At 45.6% G+C, this 14,479-nt stretch overlaps 1 protein-coding gene across 6 annotated transcripts in view; it reads left to right on the forward strand.

Annotated features, from left to right (window-relative positions):
• The window catches only part of LRRTM4 (leucine rich repeat transmembrane neuronal 4), a 530,617-nt gene that overhangs the window by 312,271 nt on the left and 203,867 nt on the right, over window positions 1-14,479 (forward strand). For 2 of the 6 annotated variants that reach the window (XM_030510093.1, XM_030510092.1), the window contains 2 exons: window positions 5,173-5,378; window positions 7,503-9,049. In XM_030510093.1, coding sequence (XP_030365953.1) covers window positions 5,375-5,378; window positions 7,503-9,049 — 1,551 coding nt within the window. In that variant the 5' untranslated portion in view covers window positions 5,173-5,374. Of the gene's footprint in view, window positions 1-4,676; window positions 5,379-7,502; window positions 9,099-14,479 lie in introns of those variants that run through there. The other 4 variants (XM_030510095.1, XM_030510096.1, XM_030510091.1 and 1 more) reach the window with 3 other exon arrangements.

Consider the following 14,479-nt stretch of genomic DNA (forward strand, 5'->3'; position numbering starts at 1 on the left):
AAGGCTTCTGCTTATCTGAGGATGGACATTACCAGCACCCATCAAATGTGGACACATCTGTTTCATTCAAAATGTGCCAGATTAGCTTGCAGAATTTAGGCTCATTTTTAGCATGTGGAATGTGCAAGCTCATTCTGAATGCAGGTGCTCAAAGATCTTTACCTGAAAGCTGAACAAGCTGATTGGAGATGTCAATACCTTCCACTGGAAATAATGCTAAGTGGCTGGAAAGAGTGAGTGATGGGGGGGTTGGTGTAGCTGAGGCCAAAGAGGGCAAAGCATTGCAGGAAAAGAACAAGGTTTGGGCTGGAAGGGACCTTAAAACCTTAAAGCTCATCCAGTTCCAACCCCTGCCACGGGCAGGGACACTTTCCACTAGAGCAGGTTGCTCCAAGCCCCTGTGTCCAGCCTGGCCTTGAACACTGCCAGGGATCCATAATGGGCACCTCCTCACCCTGAATCCCGGAGCTGGGAAGATCTTTGCTTAAAGGTGCAGTTCCCAATAACGCGGCCATGACTTTGTACCTCTGACAGTCTCTAGTCAATCCTATGTTTTATACTTCTCCAGCTGGAATGTTCTTGTTCTTTTAATTAAATAGCTCTGTGTCTCACTTGGGGATCACAGATGGGCTTCTACCTTCTCCAGAAAATCATTGTCAGCATTTTGTTTCTCACTTTGCCCAGTGCACCGCGCACACAGTGTACACGGAGGGTGGTTGAACTGTTGTGGTTGCAACCATCCCTTAGTTTCAGACTCCCAAATGTTGACAGCAGTAAACAGCTGAAGTCTCTTTTGGCTCTATCCTGCTGCCAGCAAATTCTGATACATGATCCTGCAAACTATCTGTTAGGCTTGTAAACTGAGGGATTGGCATTGGATAGAAGAGCAGGGCTTGCATTTGAGGAGGAGCTTTGCTTTTGTTAATCTTAGGATATGCAATGTCTGTATTGTTGGGCTGCCTGTTTATTTTTAGGTTGAGTTGTCTAAGGCTGTGTTAGAGGCTTTAAAAGCAATGGAGCTGAGATTAGATATTTCTCACTAAGCAGATAAATGTATAAATAAAAGTTACTACATGTCTGAGAAAGAAATTAAGTAAAACCTTAACTCCATGAAGAGGAAATGCATCCTGGTGGGAATAATGGATCGAAAAAAGCTGGAGAGCATCTAAACCAGGCTCTACACTAGAGCTGGTGTGGTGTCCAGCTTGTCCTGGGGTGTTATCTGCTGTGTTGGATGAGATGCGCTGACTGAAGCTGGGATTCACCACAGCCAAGAGAGCCTGAATCTATGCTTTGAGTTAGTTCAACCTTCGTAGATACACTGAAGAGCAGGAAGTCTCCTAGAAGCTGTATGAGGGCTGTGTCCTTGGTTGCACGGTGGGAGCAAAGGCTTGTGTATTACTATTGTGACTGATGTAAGATTGACACTGGTCAGGGGGAGACACTGGTGCTGGGCTCATGCTGGATACAGACTCTTCCCAAGAGCTCTGACTCTTATCACTTGGATTGTTACTCACAGCAGCAGCTCGCCCAGGAATGGGGTGGCTCCTCCATCCTTTGTGGGTTTCAGATAAAGGCCACTCATCTTTATGGAATGGATGTCATTGCAAAAATTACGGATCTGCTGTGGAAATATTTCAGGGAGGATTCTTGTTTTACATCCTGCCTGGATGACTGCAGTTGTTCTTTTTGTGCCTGAAACCTCTAAATCTAGCCAGGGAGTCCAAATGATTTTGTGAAGCCTTGAAAATGCAACTGGAATACAGTCTAATGGCTGAGCAGCTCAAAGGGAAATACAAAGTGCTATTTGCTGCCTGAGTCCTGAGCTTTGTAAACCTGGATCTGGCAATACCTTGGGCAGGCCCAAGCACCTCCTAAGTTTGCTTATTTTCCTCGTGTCTTTCTCACTAAGGAGTGTTTTGAGTAGACTGTGCAGGGCAGTGCAAACCTGCGAGGTCTCCATGGGCAGGAAACTGGTCAAAGAGCATCAGCTCATTTCCTTCCAGCAGCAGTTCTACTACTGATGCTACTAGGAGAAGTTATTCAGGGCTGTAAGTCTCCAGTAACCCACCAGTTGGTACTAGAGGAATGTGTAGATACGTCCTTCTCTTCCTTACAGGCAGGTTGTGAGGGCTCTTGGTGCATCCTGCAGTGTCAGCATACCATGTAACACCGTTAGTATTGATCAACACCTTAATGAGACATGTGCAGATCTATTGTCCTGGAAGAGAAACTATAGATCCCATGACACACAGCTTATTAGTATGGATAATGAATGTATCCAGGGAGCTCTTGGTCAGCTGGTGGGAAACTTTGCCAGTTGGATGAGGACCAAGTCAGCACTTAGAACATTTTGGGTGTCTCAGGCAGGGATCTTCTGCCTCTCGCTGCATGAAGGAAATGGAACAAAACCACAAACGGGCTTTTTCATTCTCCTTTTGTCCATGAGGTTTTTCCCTTTTAAAGTCACTGATTAAAACTTTCCCATTTCTTCCTCTTGGCAAATATTGAGATAGTTTTATTTTCTATTTTAGTAGAAAATGTACAAAAGGGGGACAACAAATGCATGTTCTTGCCGTTGAGTGAAAGCTCACTTGGGTTTAGGGCTGAAGTTTTCCAGTTGGGAATCTGTGACATTTCCCTGTACAGTATCACAGGGCTTTTAGCAAAACAAAATTATTGAAAGCTTTGAGTAGGAACGTGGGGATTTTGAGTCTCAGTGAGTATGTGGCAGTGGGACAGCTCATGACAATGCTGCTTCAGCTCTCGAAGGATCAAAGGAGCCGGGAAAAGACTTCCCCTGGAAATGGGAACAGGTTCTTTCCACATCACTCTCGGATCTGGCAGAATTTCAAATGGACTCTTCCTGGAGAATTATCAGTACAAGGTGTAATAACTGCATACTTTAGCTTTTACCTTTATTAGGAAATTATATCATGAATAAATATGAACACTGGCTAAAATGGGACTGACTCTAATGCAGAGGTAGTTAGTAAAGAGATGGAAAAAAGCACTTTCAACATCATTTATGATAATGAAATGCTGGATCTTGTTGAGAGAGGTGTGTGCATTGTAGGCCAGTTCAGGGTAAAAATAGTGATTAATTATAGTATTTTTTCTTACAGAAATCAATCTCTGATCTATAGATAGCAACAAGTCTCATTAGGGGACAAACAAACCCATTTTATTTCAATCAGAAGCTTTGAGATGTTGCAGTTGAATGCAGATTCAGGAGATGAAAAGTTGGCTTCTATGGCTTGTTTTGTTGATTTTACTGTTTTATTAATGCAGTTGAACTACTTGGCCCATTCTCTGTCCCAACTTTTTTGCTCCAGTGGAGATCCCTGATCAAGACCAGATGCTAAGGCTGAGCAGTTGGGATGGATTGCAGGGGCAGGCAATGGCCTGTTGATCTGAGCCAGGAACAAGGAATATATAAACCAAAAGAGCCCAAAATCTAACTTTGAGATTCACACAAGTTTCATTTTTGTTCTATAATGGAATGACAAGTGGTGGTACACAGAAACTTCAAGGGCTATGGGCTGTAACATGCTGAGCAGGGTGCTCTTGAGTCAGAATGGGAAATACTACAAAAACTAACTCATACTGGTTAGCTCTTGACAGACATGCTAAAAAGCACTTCCCCCATTTTAGCATCTAAACTCAAGATTTGGGTGAGGAATTGCTTTTGGAATGTCTGCTGTCTGTATGGCACAGGGAAAGGAGGGAGCAGCTGGACAGACAGCACAGAGAGATGGGTTCTAGGAAGGCAGGTTAGGAATGGTCAGGAACAAGGTGGTGCTGCCCTTGGAGAAGCCCAGATTTGCTCAGAAACTCAAAATGGTCCCTGTGTGTCTGTGTGGGGCTCTGCTGAGGCTGATGCTGGTTACCAGCACTAACCAGAACTAGCTCAGAGGAGCTCTTGCTCCAGCTCCCCTTGACATCTTCCCATTGAACTGGGTGAGCATTAATTCAAGCCCTAGTGATCCAGCCAAATAGCAGAGGGTGAAAGGGTGTCAAAGTGTCATACCCTAGCTCACACCCCTCAGTCTGTGGGTGAAGTCTGCTGAGGTCCAGACCAGCATCATGGCTGCGAGAAGTCACCCCTTCTGAATGGGGCAGAGCTGGGCAGAGGAGGGGCTTAGAGAAAAAAGGTGTCACTAATTCTGCAGCTTCAGTTCTGAGTTGTTTATCAGACTCAGACACTTAAATTACAAGGGAAAAACTCTGCTGTTTCAGTATGTTTGCACTGGATGGGTGCAGTCCAGTGCCTTTGGTGTGATCAGTTTGTGCGCTTCGACCCTTTAACACGACTTTTAATCCTTCTTCCGTGCATACAGGAGAAGCAAAACAGTTCAGAATTAGCCCAAGAAAAACATACAAGTCAGGTGGGTTAGAAAAAGAGCAGGTTGTCAAATACCCAGGGAACAGGAGTTCTGTTCCATGTTTTCCACTCTCTGCCAGAAAATCCTCAATATAACCATATAATAATCTGGGGAAAGCAGAGGGATACAGGAGGGGATGATGGTGGGCAAGGCAATGCTGTGTCTTTAATTTTCTCTTCCAAAGGAAGAAAGTCTGCATAGCAATGACAGGATCACTTGTTCATGCCTTTAATGTGCGATCTGTTTTCTCCAGTGGAGGGCACTCAGAGTATCACAAACTAGAACATTAGCACCAACAAGCTCCAAAGCATCATCACTCTCTGGAAAGCCTTCTGAATTAGACAAGAGCTGCCTCTCAGCACAGCTACAAAACACTTTAAACCTGAGCAGCTAAATGGATAAACCTCTCCTGCGTAGCTTTTAAACTGGGGTCTTACCCAGCACGGAGGCCTGCCTTGCTCGGGAGCTGGGGAGCCGGAGGATGGAATGCTGTGCCTGGGAATGGCTAAAGGCAGCAGAATGACAAATGCTAGGTACCGGGGAAGAGCTTTTCATTTCTCCCAGAGAAGTTGGTTTACCTTCATCGGCTGCTATAGCTTTGCCTTGCAGATTGCCACTTAATGCTGATGGTTCTCTGATGACTTACACAATGGCTCTCAGAGCTTAGAGTCCCTCCCTACCCCCCCCACACTCCCCCCCTCCATCCTTCGTCCTGTCTTCCCCACCCCCAACCCCTTCCCTATCCTTTCCCTTCCTCATCCCCAAAATTCTTGCTTGTCCTCTCTAGGGAACTTTGTGTGGGTTTCTGGCACGCACGCTGGATGGCGGTGATGTGAGTGGCAGCCGTGCCGTGACATGAAGATTCTGATGGTTTAAAGAAAAGAGACCAGTTTTCAAAAGAGAGAGGCAAAGGGGGGAGCAGAAAAGGAAAGAGAGAGAAGAAAACAGCTGGAGAAAGGCAAAGGAGGACGTTTGTGGATGACAGAAGGATGGGTAAGTGAACTTTTCTTGTTTGTTTGGTCGCAGGGCTGCAGCTGGATGGTTTATTTTTCAGCTGGATTATTAGCTGGTCAGGAGGGGGAAACAGCCTAAGCAGCAGCAGTGCATTCCTTTGCCAGGTGACTCACTGTACTTGCTATTGTATTTTTAGATCATATATTCCCCCCACACACACACACATGCACACACACACCTTTCCTCCTGCAGTGGTTCTGTATGTCATTCATCTGTACATGCATGCACCGAGTTGAGGGCTGGAGAGAGGACGTTTGCTGCCTGCACAAGCCACCTACACACCTGCACACGTCTAGATAAGTACATGTATGCATGAGGCTCACACAGCATTTCTGCTGCCTTTGGATCCCTGTTCAATGAGCCTGTACTGGTATTATTATTCAGGCTGTCAAAAAGGACCGTTAACACTTTGCAGTATGTGGGAAGCAAAGGGAAGGGGGGGGGTGGTGTTAGGTTTTCTTGTATAGATGGTTTTGAAAAGGCTTGTTTGGGCTTTGAAAAGATACCCCTAAGATTGCTGTAGGTCTCCAGCAGGCATTTGCCAGTCTTATTTTTTCAAGTGTGACAGGTTTATTTCCTTCCTTCCTTCCCCCCCCCCCCCCAGCCCCCAAGTCTGGAACAGCCAGAACAGATTTCGAGCTGACTGCTGCTGGCACATAGGCAGTAGCAAGCAGATGAGGATTTCAATTAAAAAGCTAGCCATTAAAATGAAAGTCATATAAATAGACATATCATATATGACTATAACATAGTCAGGGGCATTTTAGATTAAGAATTCTCTTGCAGATTGCCCCTTGGCTTAAAATGGGATTAAATAACTGCAGCACAGGGGTGCTTTTGTGTGTGTGAGACAAATAATAAAGTGATTATTTATTGAGGAGATACCACCCTTAAAATATTTCCTGTTAGAGGAATGCATTTCAGTCTTAGTAAGGTTGCAACTCTGGACAGAGGCACCAGTCCTAAAATCATCACAGGCGAAGGAGAGAGTGCGAATGGATGTTGGGTGTTCTGACAACCCCTCCACCTCCTTTCCTCATTATTCCAAGAATGGGGGAAATGTGCCTGTCCTCACGTACCAGCATTGCTCCTGTGTGATAAATGCGACATCTCAAATGCAAAGTCTTTACATCACTAGAGCTGGGGAAGAGAGAAGGGAGTTGAAATAGGAATATACCCCTTTAAACTTTCTGTGCTTTGCTGCTCTGAGGCAGTGTTATATGTAAGTATTTGTGTTTCATAGAGTATATAATGAATATACAAGATAATAAATGCTTAGGTGTTCACAGCTACATGTAGACAAGTTGAAATGAGTATGTGTTAAAACTATGATTCGTTTGAAAGAAATATGTCTTCTGCCATGCTTCTGGTATTGGGGTCCCATACTAGCATTCCATGGTTTACTTCTCTGTATGGTAGAACTTCCATTTCTGTGCATCTATTTATGTGTTTTAGGTACATAAAAATGATGAGTAACCTCCTTAAAGCTACTCTTAGAAACAAATCACCCAGTGCAAAAAGTAAAGCCTTTACTTAGTGTCTAATTTTACAATAAATACATGTTTTAAAGATGGATCCAACTTCCTGATGAGTAGATTTCTCACTTTTTTCTGTAATTTTTGAAGGCATTGGACGGTAAGTTGCTTTTATGAAGGAACACGTTCAGCAGCACATAAAGACCAGAAGCTTTGGTTCATTTCCTTTCCAGCACTATGGAGCATTCAGCACAGTGACTTGACAAATATGTTTATTGTTAAAACCTCAGCATCTAGCGGTAAAGATACACCAGCTACACTGAGAGATGATGTACAGGGGGAAAATGAATAGAGAACAGGCTCTAAGGGTCCTTCTAAGGCATCATAAATCACACAAAAGTAATTGAATAACAAGAGTAGTACTGGTGATGGTGAGATGGCAAGCCAGAAACTCAAAGAGGACAGGCATTTCCACAACAAAAAGCTCAAGACAGGAGGCAAACAGGTTGTCTTCCAGATCCACTGCTTCACTAATGCTTTATTAGGAACCCCACTGACGTCTGTAATCTGTTGGCAATTTCTTTTAATAGCTTTACAATGCACATTTGTTTTCTTTTTAATATTGTAGGTTTCCATTTAATTAAGCAGCTGAGAGGCATGAGTGTGGTGTTAGTGCTGCTTCCTACTGTGCTGCTTGTGATGCTCGCGGGGGCTCAGCGAGCTTGCCCCAAGAACTGCAGATGTGATGGCAAGATCGTGTACTGCGAGTCCCATGCGTTCAGAGACATCCCTCAGAACATTTCCGGAGGGTCTCAAGGCTTATCGTTACGGTACAACAGCATCCAGAAGCTGAAATCGAATCAGTTTGCGGGCCTCAATCAGCTCATATGGCTTTATCTTGACCATAATTACATCAGCTCCGTGGATGAGGATGCGTTTCAGGGCATCCGCAGGCTGAAGGAATTAATTCTGAGCTCCAACAAAATCACCCATCTGCACAACAAAACGTTCCACCCCGTCCCCAACCTCCGCAACCTGGACCTGTCCTACAACAAGTTGCAAGTGTTGCAGTCTGAGCAGTTCAAGGGCCTCCGGAAACTCCTGATCCTGCATTTGCGGTCCAACTCGCTGAAAACCGTTCCCATCCGAGTGTTCCAGGACTGCCGGAACCTGGACTTCCTGGATTTGGGCTACAACCGCCTGCGGAGCTTATCCCGTAATGCTTTCGCCGGCCTTTTGAAGTTGACGGAGCTCCACTTGGAGCACAACCAGTTTTCTAAGATCAATTTTGCCCACTTCCCACGCCTCTTCAACCTCCGCTCCATTTATTTGCAGTGGAATAGGATCCGCTCCATTAGCCAAGGGTTAACGTGGACTTGGAGTTCCTTGCACAACTTGGATTTATCAGGAAATGACATTACAGGGGTAGAGCCTGGGACCTTCCAGTGCCTCCCCAACCTGCAAAAGCTGAACCTGGATTCCAACAAACTCACCAACATCTCTCAGGAGACCATCAACACGTGGATCTCGCTCATCTCCATCACTCTGTCCGGAAATATGTGGGAATGTACTCGAAGCATTTGCCCTCTGTTTACTTGGCTTAAGAATTTCAAGGGAAATAAGGAAAGCACTATGATATGTGCAGGCCCTAAACACATCCAGGGTGAAAAAGTGAGCGATGCTGTGGAAACATATAATATCTGTGCTGAAATCCAAGTGGTGGTTACTGAAAGATCATACCAGCCACCCAAAACCCCCCAGAGACCTTTCTTCATTCCCAAACCTACCATTTCCAAACTGGAAAGCAACCAGCCAACATCTATTGTGCCAAGCCCTTCTGCAGAGCTCCCGACACCTGGAGTGGAACCGGAATACGAGCACGTTTCCTTTCACAAGATCATTGCTGGGAGCGTGGCCCTCTTCCTTTCCGTGGCCATGATTTTGTTGGTTATCTACGTGTCCTGGAAGCGTTATCCAGCCAGCATGAAACAGCTCCAGCAGCACACGCTCATGAAGAGGCGTAGGAAAAAGGCCCGAGAGTCTGAAAGGCAAATGAACTCCCCTTTACAGGAATATTACGTGGACTACAAGCCAACAAACTCTGAGACCATGGATGTATCGGTTAATGGATCTGGGCCCTGCACGTATACCATCTCTGGCTCCAGGGAATGTGAGGTATGAACCATGATCCTCCTAAAACCATTTCAGCTGCTGGGAAGGAGAGGTAAATGTTTGAAGCTCTTGAGGTGTCTCTAAACACTAGAAAGATTAATGAGATTTTGTGCTTTTGGGTTTGCTCAGTGCGAAAGGTTATCTTGTTAAATAGCAATGGCCGGGGGAGGGATGGAGATGATATTGAATAATTCAGACTTATCAATAGAGTAAGTTGAAGTAAACAACTATGATGAAGGAATTTGGAGTGTTATTCTCCTGCTGTTTGCACCCATTTTATTAGCAGTGGCTAGAAGAGTCCCATTTTAATGTGTTGGTAGAAACAGAGGAGTTTAAGAACCTCTTCTGTTTTAAAAATCAATCTGAAAACCTCTTTCCTGAAGACCCCACATCGAATCTTGAGGGCTTTATGGCCTAGTTAAGGACACACCAAAGATTTTCTGCATGTTCTGTCTGGTTCTGGAGGAAACGTGGGGCCCACAGGACTGCAGCACAACCTTAGAGCCAGGCACTGCTTTCCTGGAGGAGCAGGAGCATACCTGCTGCCTTACTCGCTCTGCTGAACTGGAGCTTGTCAAGGCCTCAAGGCAAACAGTACATTTGCAAATATCTGGGTCGGGAGAGGGGGATTCTTGTTATTTTTAATTTCATTTTAGTGATGAGTGAAGGCTGAGCTTGAGAAGAGCTCTGCTGGAGTTAATAGCTTCACACGCTTAAGGCCATGTTATGATTTTGAGTCAGCAGCATGGGAAATACAAATAGGGGAAGCTCTCAGTGCTTCTTTTGTCTGCTCTTGAGCTTTGACAAGAAAATACCGTGGGTTTTCATTGCTGTATTGTCAATGACTCTATTAATGTGTATGCAAGAGATGTTTTTACTTGTGAATGCCATTGCTTGCTTATATAGCCGGTAAGGAGGATTTGCACAACTACATCTCAGTACTTGTTGCTTAATCCTGCATGTCGTGAGGTATTAGGGGATTGTGGTTGATTTTGCTTCCTTGTTGTGGACATCCTACCTGAGAGTGCTTAATGAAATACATTCATATCCATTTACGCACATTGGGTTTGTCTCTGGTAGATTCTGACCCCTGTCTCTGACAGGCAGGTAGTGTGAAAGGTGTGTTAAAGATGAGGAGAGCTGGGCAGGCTGCAGTCTGAATCCTGAGTTTTTAAAAGTGGATGGTTTTCCTTTCTGACAATAAGATGCCAGAAGCAGGACAAGCATCTTTCAGATGTTTCCTATTTGGCACTGAAATCCCTAGCTGCCTGTGGACCATGGAGCTAAAGGGTAGACAGAAATGCTGTGTTTTGGCATTGCTTTCTCCGGAGCAGTGTTGTCTTCTAAAAAGAAAATGACCTGTCAGACCCTTGTCATTTCTGCCAGTACCATGTGAACGAAGGTGTGGGGTTTCTTCCCTGTTAGCAGCAGTAGAAAGTAAGTGATGCTAACTGGGTTAGTTTGAATTTTCACTGACTGTCACAAGGAGCATTAATTTGACCTGAAGGGCTGTCTCCTCTTCATGCTCAGCTTTAACACTGCTGAAGTTTCATTAGCTTGACTAAACTGCTGTTTAATTTACAGCAAGGTGATGTGCAGACAGCCGAATCCGCACACAGAACTGCAAGTCCATTTCATAAAACCATCATCTGTAATGAAATTCAGGTCGTGATTGTAGTGCACAGAGACAGGGAATGTTTCATGTCGTTTGGGTGACTGAAATTTGGGTAATTTGGGCTATGGCAGATAGATGAAAAGCTGAAGAAGGTCTATAACAGAAGGTCAGCATGGCATCATTTCTTCGTGTCGACTGTTAGACCCAGCATTAAACACAAGGGGACCCCAGTCTGCCTGCTTTCCAGAACAGCTTTATTCCACTGCTCTGTTCAGGTAACATTAAGCTGGACTCAAGCTGTTTATTGCGTTGTCTGTGGGATTCTTGGTTAGGTTGTAGATCAGGAAGACTGTACTGCACATGATAGTGCTGCGACTGTACACTGTATGTGCACGGTGGCTTAGTATGATTAGGGCAGCAGAGTTCATGCGACGGAGCGGAGCAGATCATTGAAGACACATGTAGCCACCATAAGGCCCCCACTGAAATACTATCTTCAGCTTGGATGTAACATTCTTCGTCTCCATAGCTACAAGGTTCCACTTGTAAAAGGATAGATATGCACTGTACAGTACTTAAAAATGGTGAGAAGAAATAATCCTTGTAGTGGCTTCAGCACCGGAAAGCTTTTATGTTTAGGGAAAAAAAGAAGATGGAACATGTCATTATTTACTCATTTACCCAGAAGTACATACTTGTAGGAAAAGTGTTATTTTCTAAAGCAAGACCTAGCTCAGGCCCTTCCTCCCGTGGTCTGACTTGTCAGTCACTGGGCTCAGTGCATTTCTCCCCCCAAAAAACCATGAATAGGGGAGAAGAGGGTCTGGTTACTAACATGAAGGCAGGCAGGAGGCCTTTCAGGACTCATTGCTTACAACTTTATTGATTTTCCTTTTCTCAGTAATATATTTCGAATTGTTGTCTGCTTTCACATGTCTACCCCACACATTCTGTTAACAGCCAAGGTGTCCAAAATGGTGTGTCTTTCAGAGCAGAATTACTGCCTTAGTTCCATTTTGACCTGGGAAGGATGCCTGAGCATACTCTTGTTGCTCGCAGTTGGGTGATGATGAACGGTTCCTGAGTGGGGCCTGAGAACGTGTGAGCGTGTCTAGTGCATTCACAGGGGTGATTTTGGGTTTAGATGTAGCCAGCTCATCTCATCCATGAACAAAGATGCTGCGAGGGCTGGAGCAGCTCTGCTCTGGAGCCAGGCTGAGAGAGCTGGGCTGGGGCAGCCTGGAGAAGAGAAGGCTCCTTAAGGGGAGACCTTAGAGCAGCTCCAGTGCCTAAAGGGGCTCCAGGAAAGCTGGAGAGGGGCTTTGGACAAGGGCCTGCAGGGACAGGCCAAGGGGAATGGCTTTAACCTGCCAGAGGGGAGATTGAGATGAGCTCTGAGGCAGAAGCTCTTCCCTGTGAGGGTGCTGAGGCACTGGCACAGGGTGCCCAGAGAAGCTGTGGCTGCCCCATCCCTGGCAGTGTTCAAGGCCAGGTTGGACACAGGGGCTTGGAGCAACCTGCTCTAGTGGAAGGGGATTGGAGCTGGATGAGCCTTAAGGTCCCTTCCAACCCAAACCAGTCTGGGATTCTGCGATAAATCACTTGTTTTCTGTGGCAGAACTGCCCTTGAAATAACATGCCCAGGTATTTATGCAGGTTCTTCTTTTCACAGCAATCCATGTGTGAGCAGAGCTGGTGTTTGTGGTTGGTCTAAGCTCTGTGAGATTTCTAGGGATAACAAAGCAATGCAGGCAGTGGAGAGCTGCCCTGTAGCGGGTCCTTCCACTGCAGGTAGGGGAGCTGCGGGTGCACTTGGTGTGGCTGTTTTTGCAAGCCTGTGCTTCATGAATTATTCCTTGTATTACAGAGAGCCAAAGCCAGGCTTGCTGTAAATGGGAGCAACTCTCTTGGCATCAGTGGGATTATAATCACTGACACCTGGCCTATGGAATTCTATTTAGTCTATTGGCAAGGGTTTGTGAAATAACTGGATGCTGATGAGTTTGGCTCTCGCCATCCAGTTAGCAGACTGCTGCTATCTCATTTTGGTATTTGCTTTGCTTTGTGCATGTGCATCATATTCCCTCTCTCTTTCGTATTTATTTGTACATTTGCTGAAGATCTGGGAGCCATAAAAAGCAGTTTCATAAAGCAAGCTGTAATATTATGTATTTCATACGTATCACACACAAGATAGCTGTATATAGCACACTGGGAAGGTGTATGGGGAGAGGGAACATTGCTACAGAAGTGTTTCCTTCTCTCTACTGGAAGGTCATTCATCTCCTGTTCCTCAGGCTGGCAGATACAAACCCAACAACAACCACCAAACAAATGAACATCTTTTCCCTGTTAACTGAGCACAGTTGCTGTGAAGCCCTTTGAGGGATGGTTGACACAGACCCTGTGAGGTTACTTCTTACACTTTTCCTTCTCCGTATCTCTCCGCATCAGCCCACCTCCTCGCAAACAACCCATCTCTGTGGTGATGCTCTTGTGTTTTCCTGCAGTGAACAGCAGAGCAGTTGTCACTTGTATTCATACATGCTAAATCCATCACGCAAAGTTGTGCTGACTTTGAATTCTGCTTTCTCTCCTCTTGCCAGTGGGAAGACATAGATTGGGAAGGAAATGCAACACATGCAGATGTGGTGGGCTGCTCTTGACCTCCTCCTTTTGAGCCTAATGTCAAAGGAAATACTGACATGCTACTGATGTTTATTATTTAGTTATTAAACATCATGACTGTGTTGTTCTGAACCGATGCAGAAAGGAAAACCCAACATAGTCTCCATCTCCAGATGGTGTTTGTCCGAGGCTCCAGTTCTGGGAGGGCCTTATGGTTCTGTAACTCACCTTTGAAGGGCTGCCCAGGGGCTAAGCCTGAGCTCAGGGTGCCTTGTGACCCTCACTCAAGCAGTGATCTTGTTTCCTTTCGTCATCAGCCTGATGTTATTACAAGGAATATCAGGAAGCACTCCATGGCAGAGGTGTGAGTTCCTGACAGCTTGGGGAATGCAAAAGGAAAGTGATCCTATGGGTAGTGCATTACAAAGAGAACATGGGAGGTGATGCATGAGGGGGCAGCAGGAATCGTCAGTTACTGTCATCACTACAGGCCATAGTGCTGTGGTTGTCTTTCCAGTGACTGCTTTGGAACATGCTAGGATGGGCATTGTTAATTTGGCTTTCCTATATCCCTCTGTGCCATGGCTCCTTCCCTGCCTCGCTTTCTCCACCTCCCTGGGACTATGGATAGACCTTAAATTCTTGTTTGAGTTGTCCACTGAAGGGTGAATCAGTCTGATGAAACTCTGTCGTAAGCTCTCTGGTTGTATTGGGAGAGTAAGCAGAGCCTGAGCTGATTCTGCTTTTCCTTGTGCAGTATGGCTGGAAGAAATATGTCAGAAGTGGCTCAGAGGTGAAATCTCTCAGGCAGAAGGCCAGTGGGAGGGTTGAGGAGAAGGTAAATTTTAGAAATGTCTTCAGGATTAGGACCAAAGGCAGAAATTTGTGTTTGTTCCCATTCAGAGCCTTCCCTAGCATTGCATACCTGCAATTAGCACAGAATGGTTTGGGTTGGAAGGGACCTTAAAGCTCCTCCAGCTCCAACCCCTGCCACGGGCAGGGACACCTTCCACTAGAGCAGGTTGCTCCAAGCCCCTGTGTCCAACCTGGCCTTGAACACTGCCAGGGATGGGGCAGCCACAGCTTCTCTGGGCACCCTGTGCCAGCGCCTCAGCACCCTCACAGGGAACAACTTACTGCCTTGCATACTGGTTACTGCAAGTATAGTGTCAATATGCAGGAAGTTGTGC

Source organism: Strigops habroptila, chromosome 21 (genome assembly GCF_004027225.2).
Source record: "Strigops habroptila isolate Jane chromosome 21, bStrHab1.2.pri, whole genome shotgun sequence".
NCBI classification, from domain to species: domain Eukaryota; kingdom Metazoa; phylum Chordata; class Aves; order Psittaciformes; family Psittacidae; genus Strigops; species Strigops habroptila.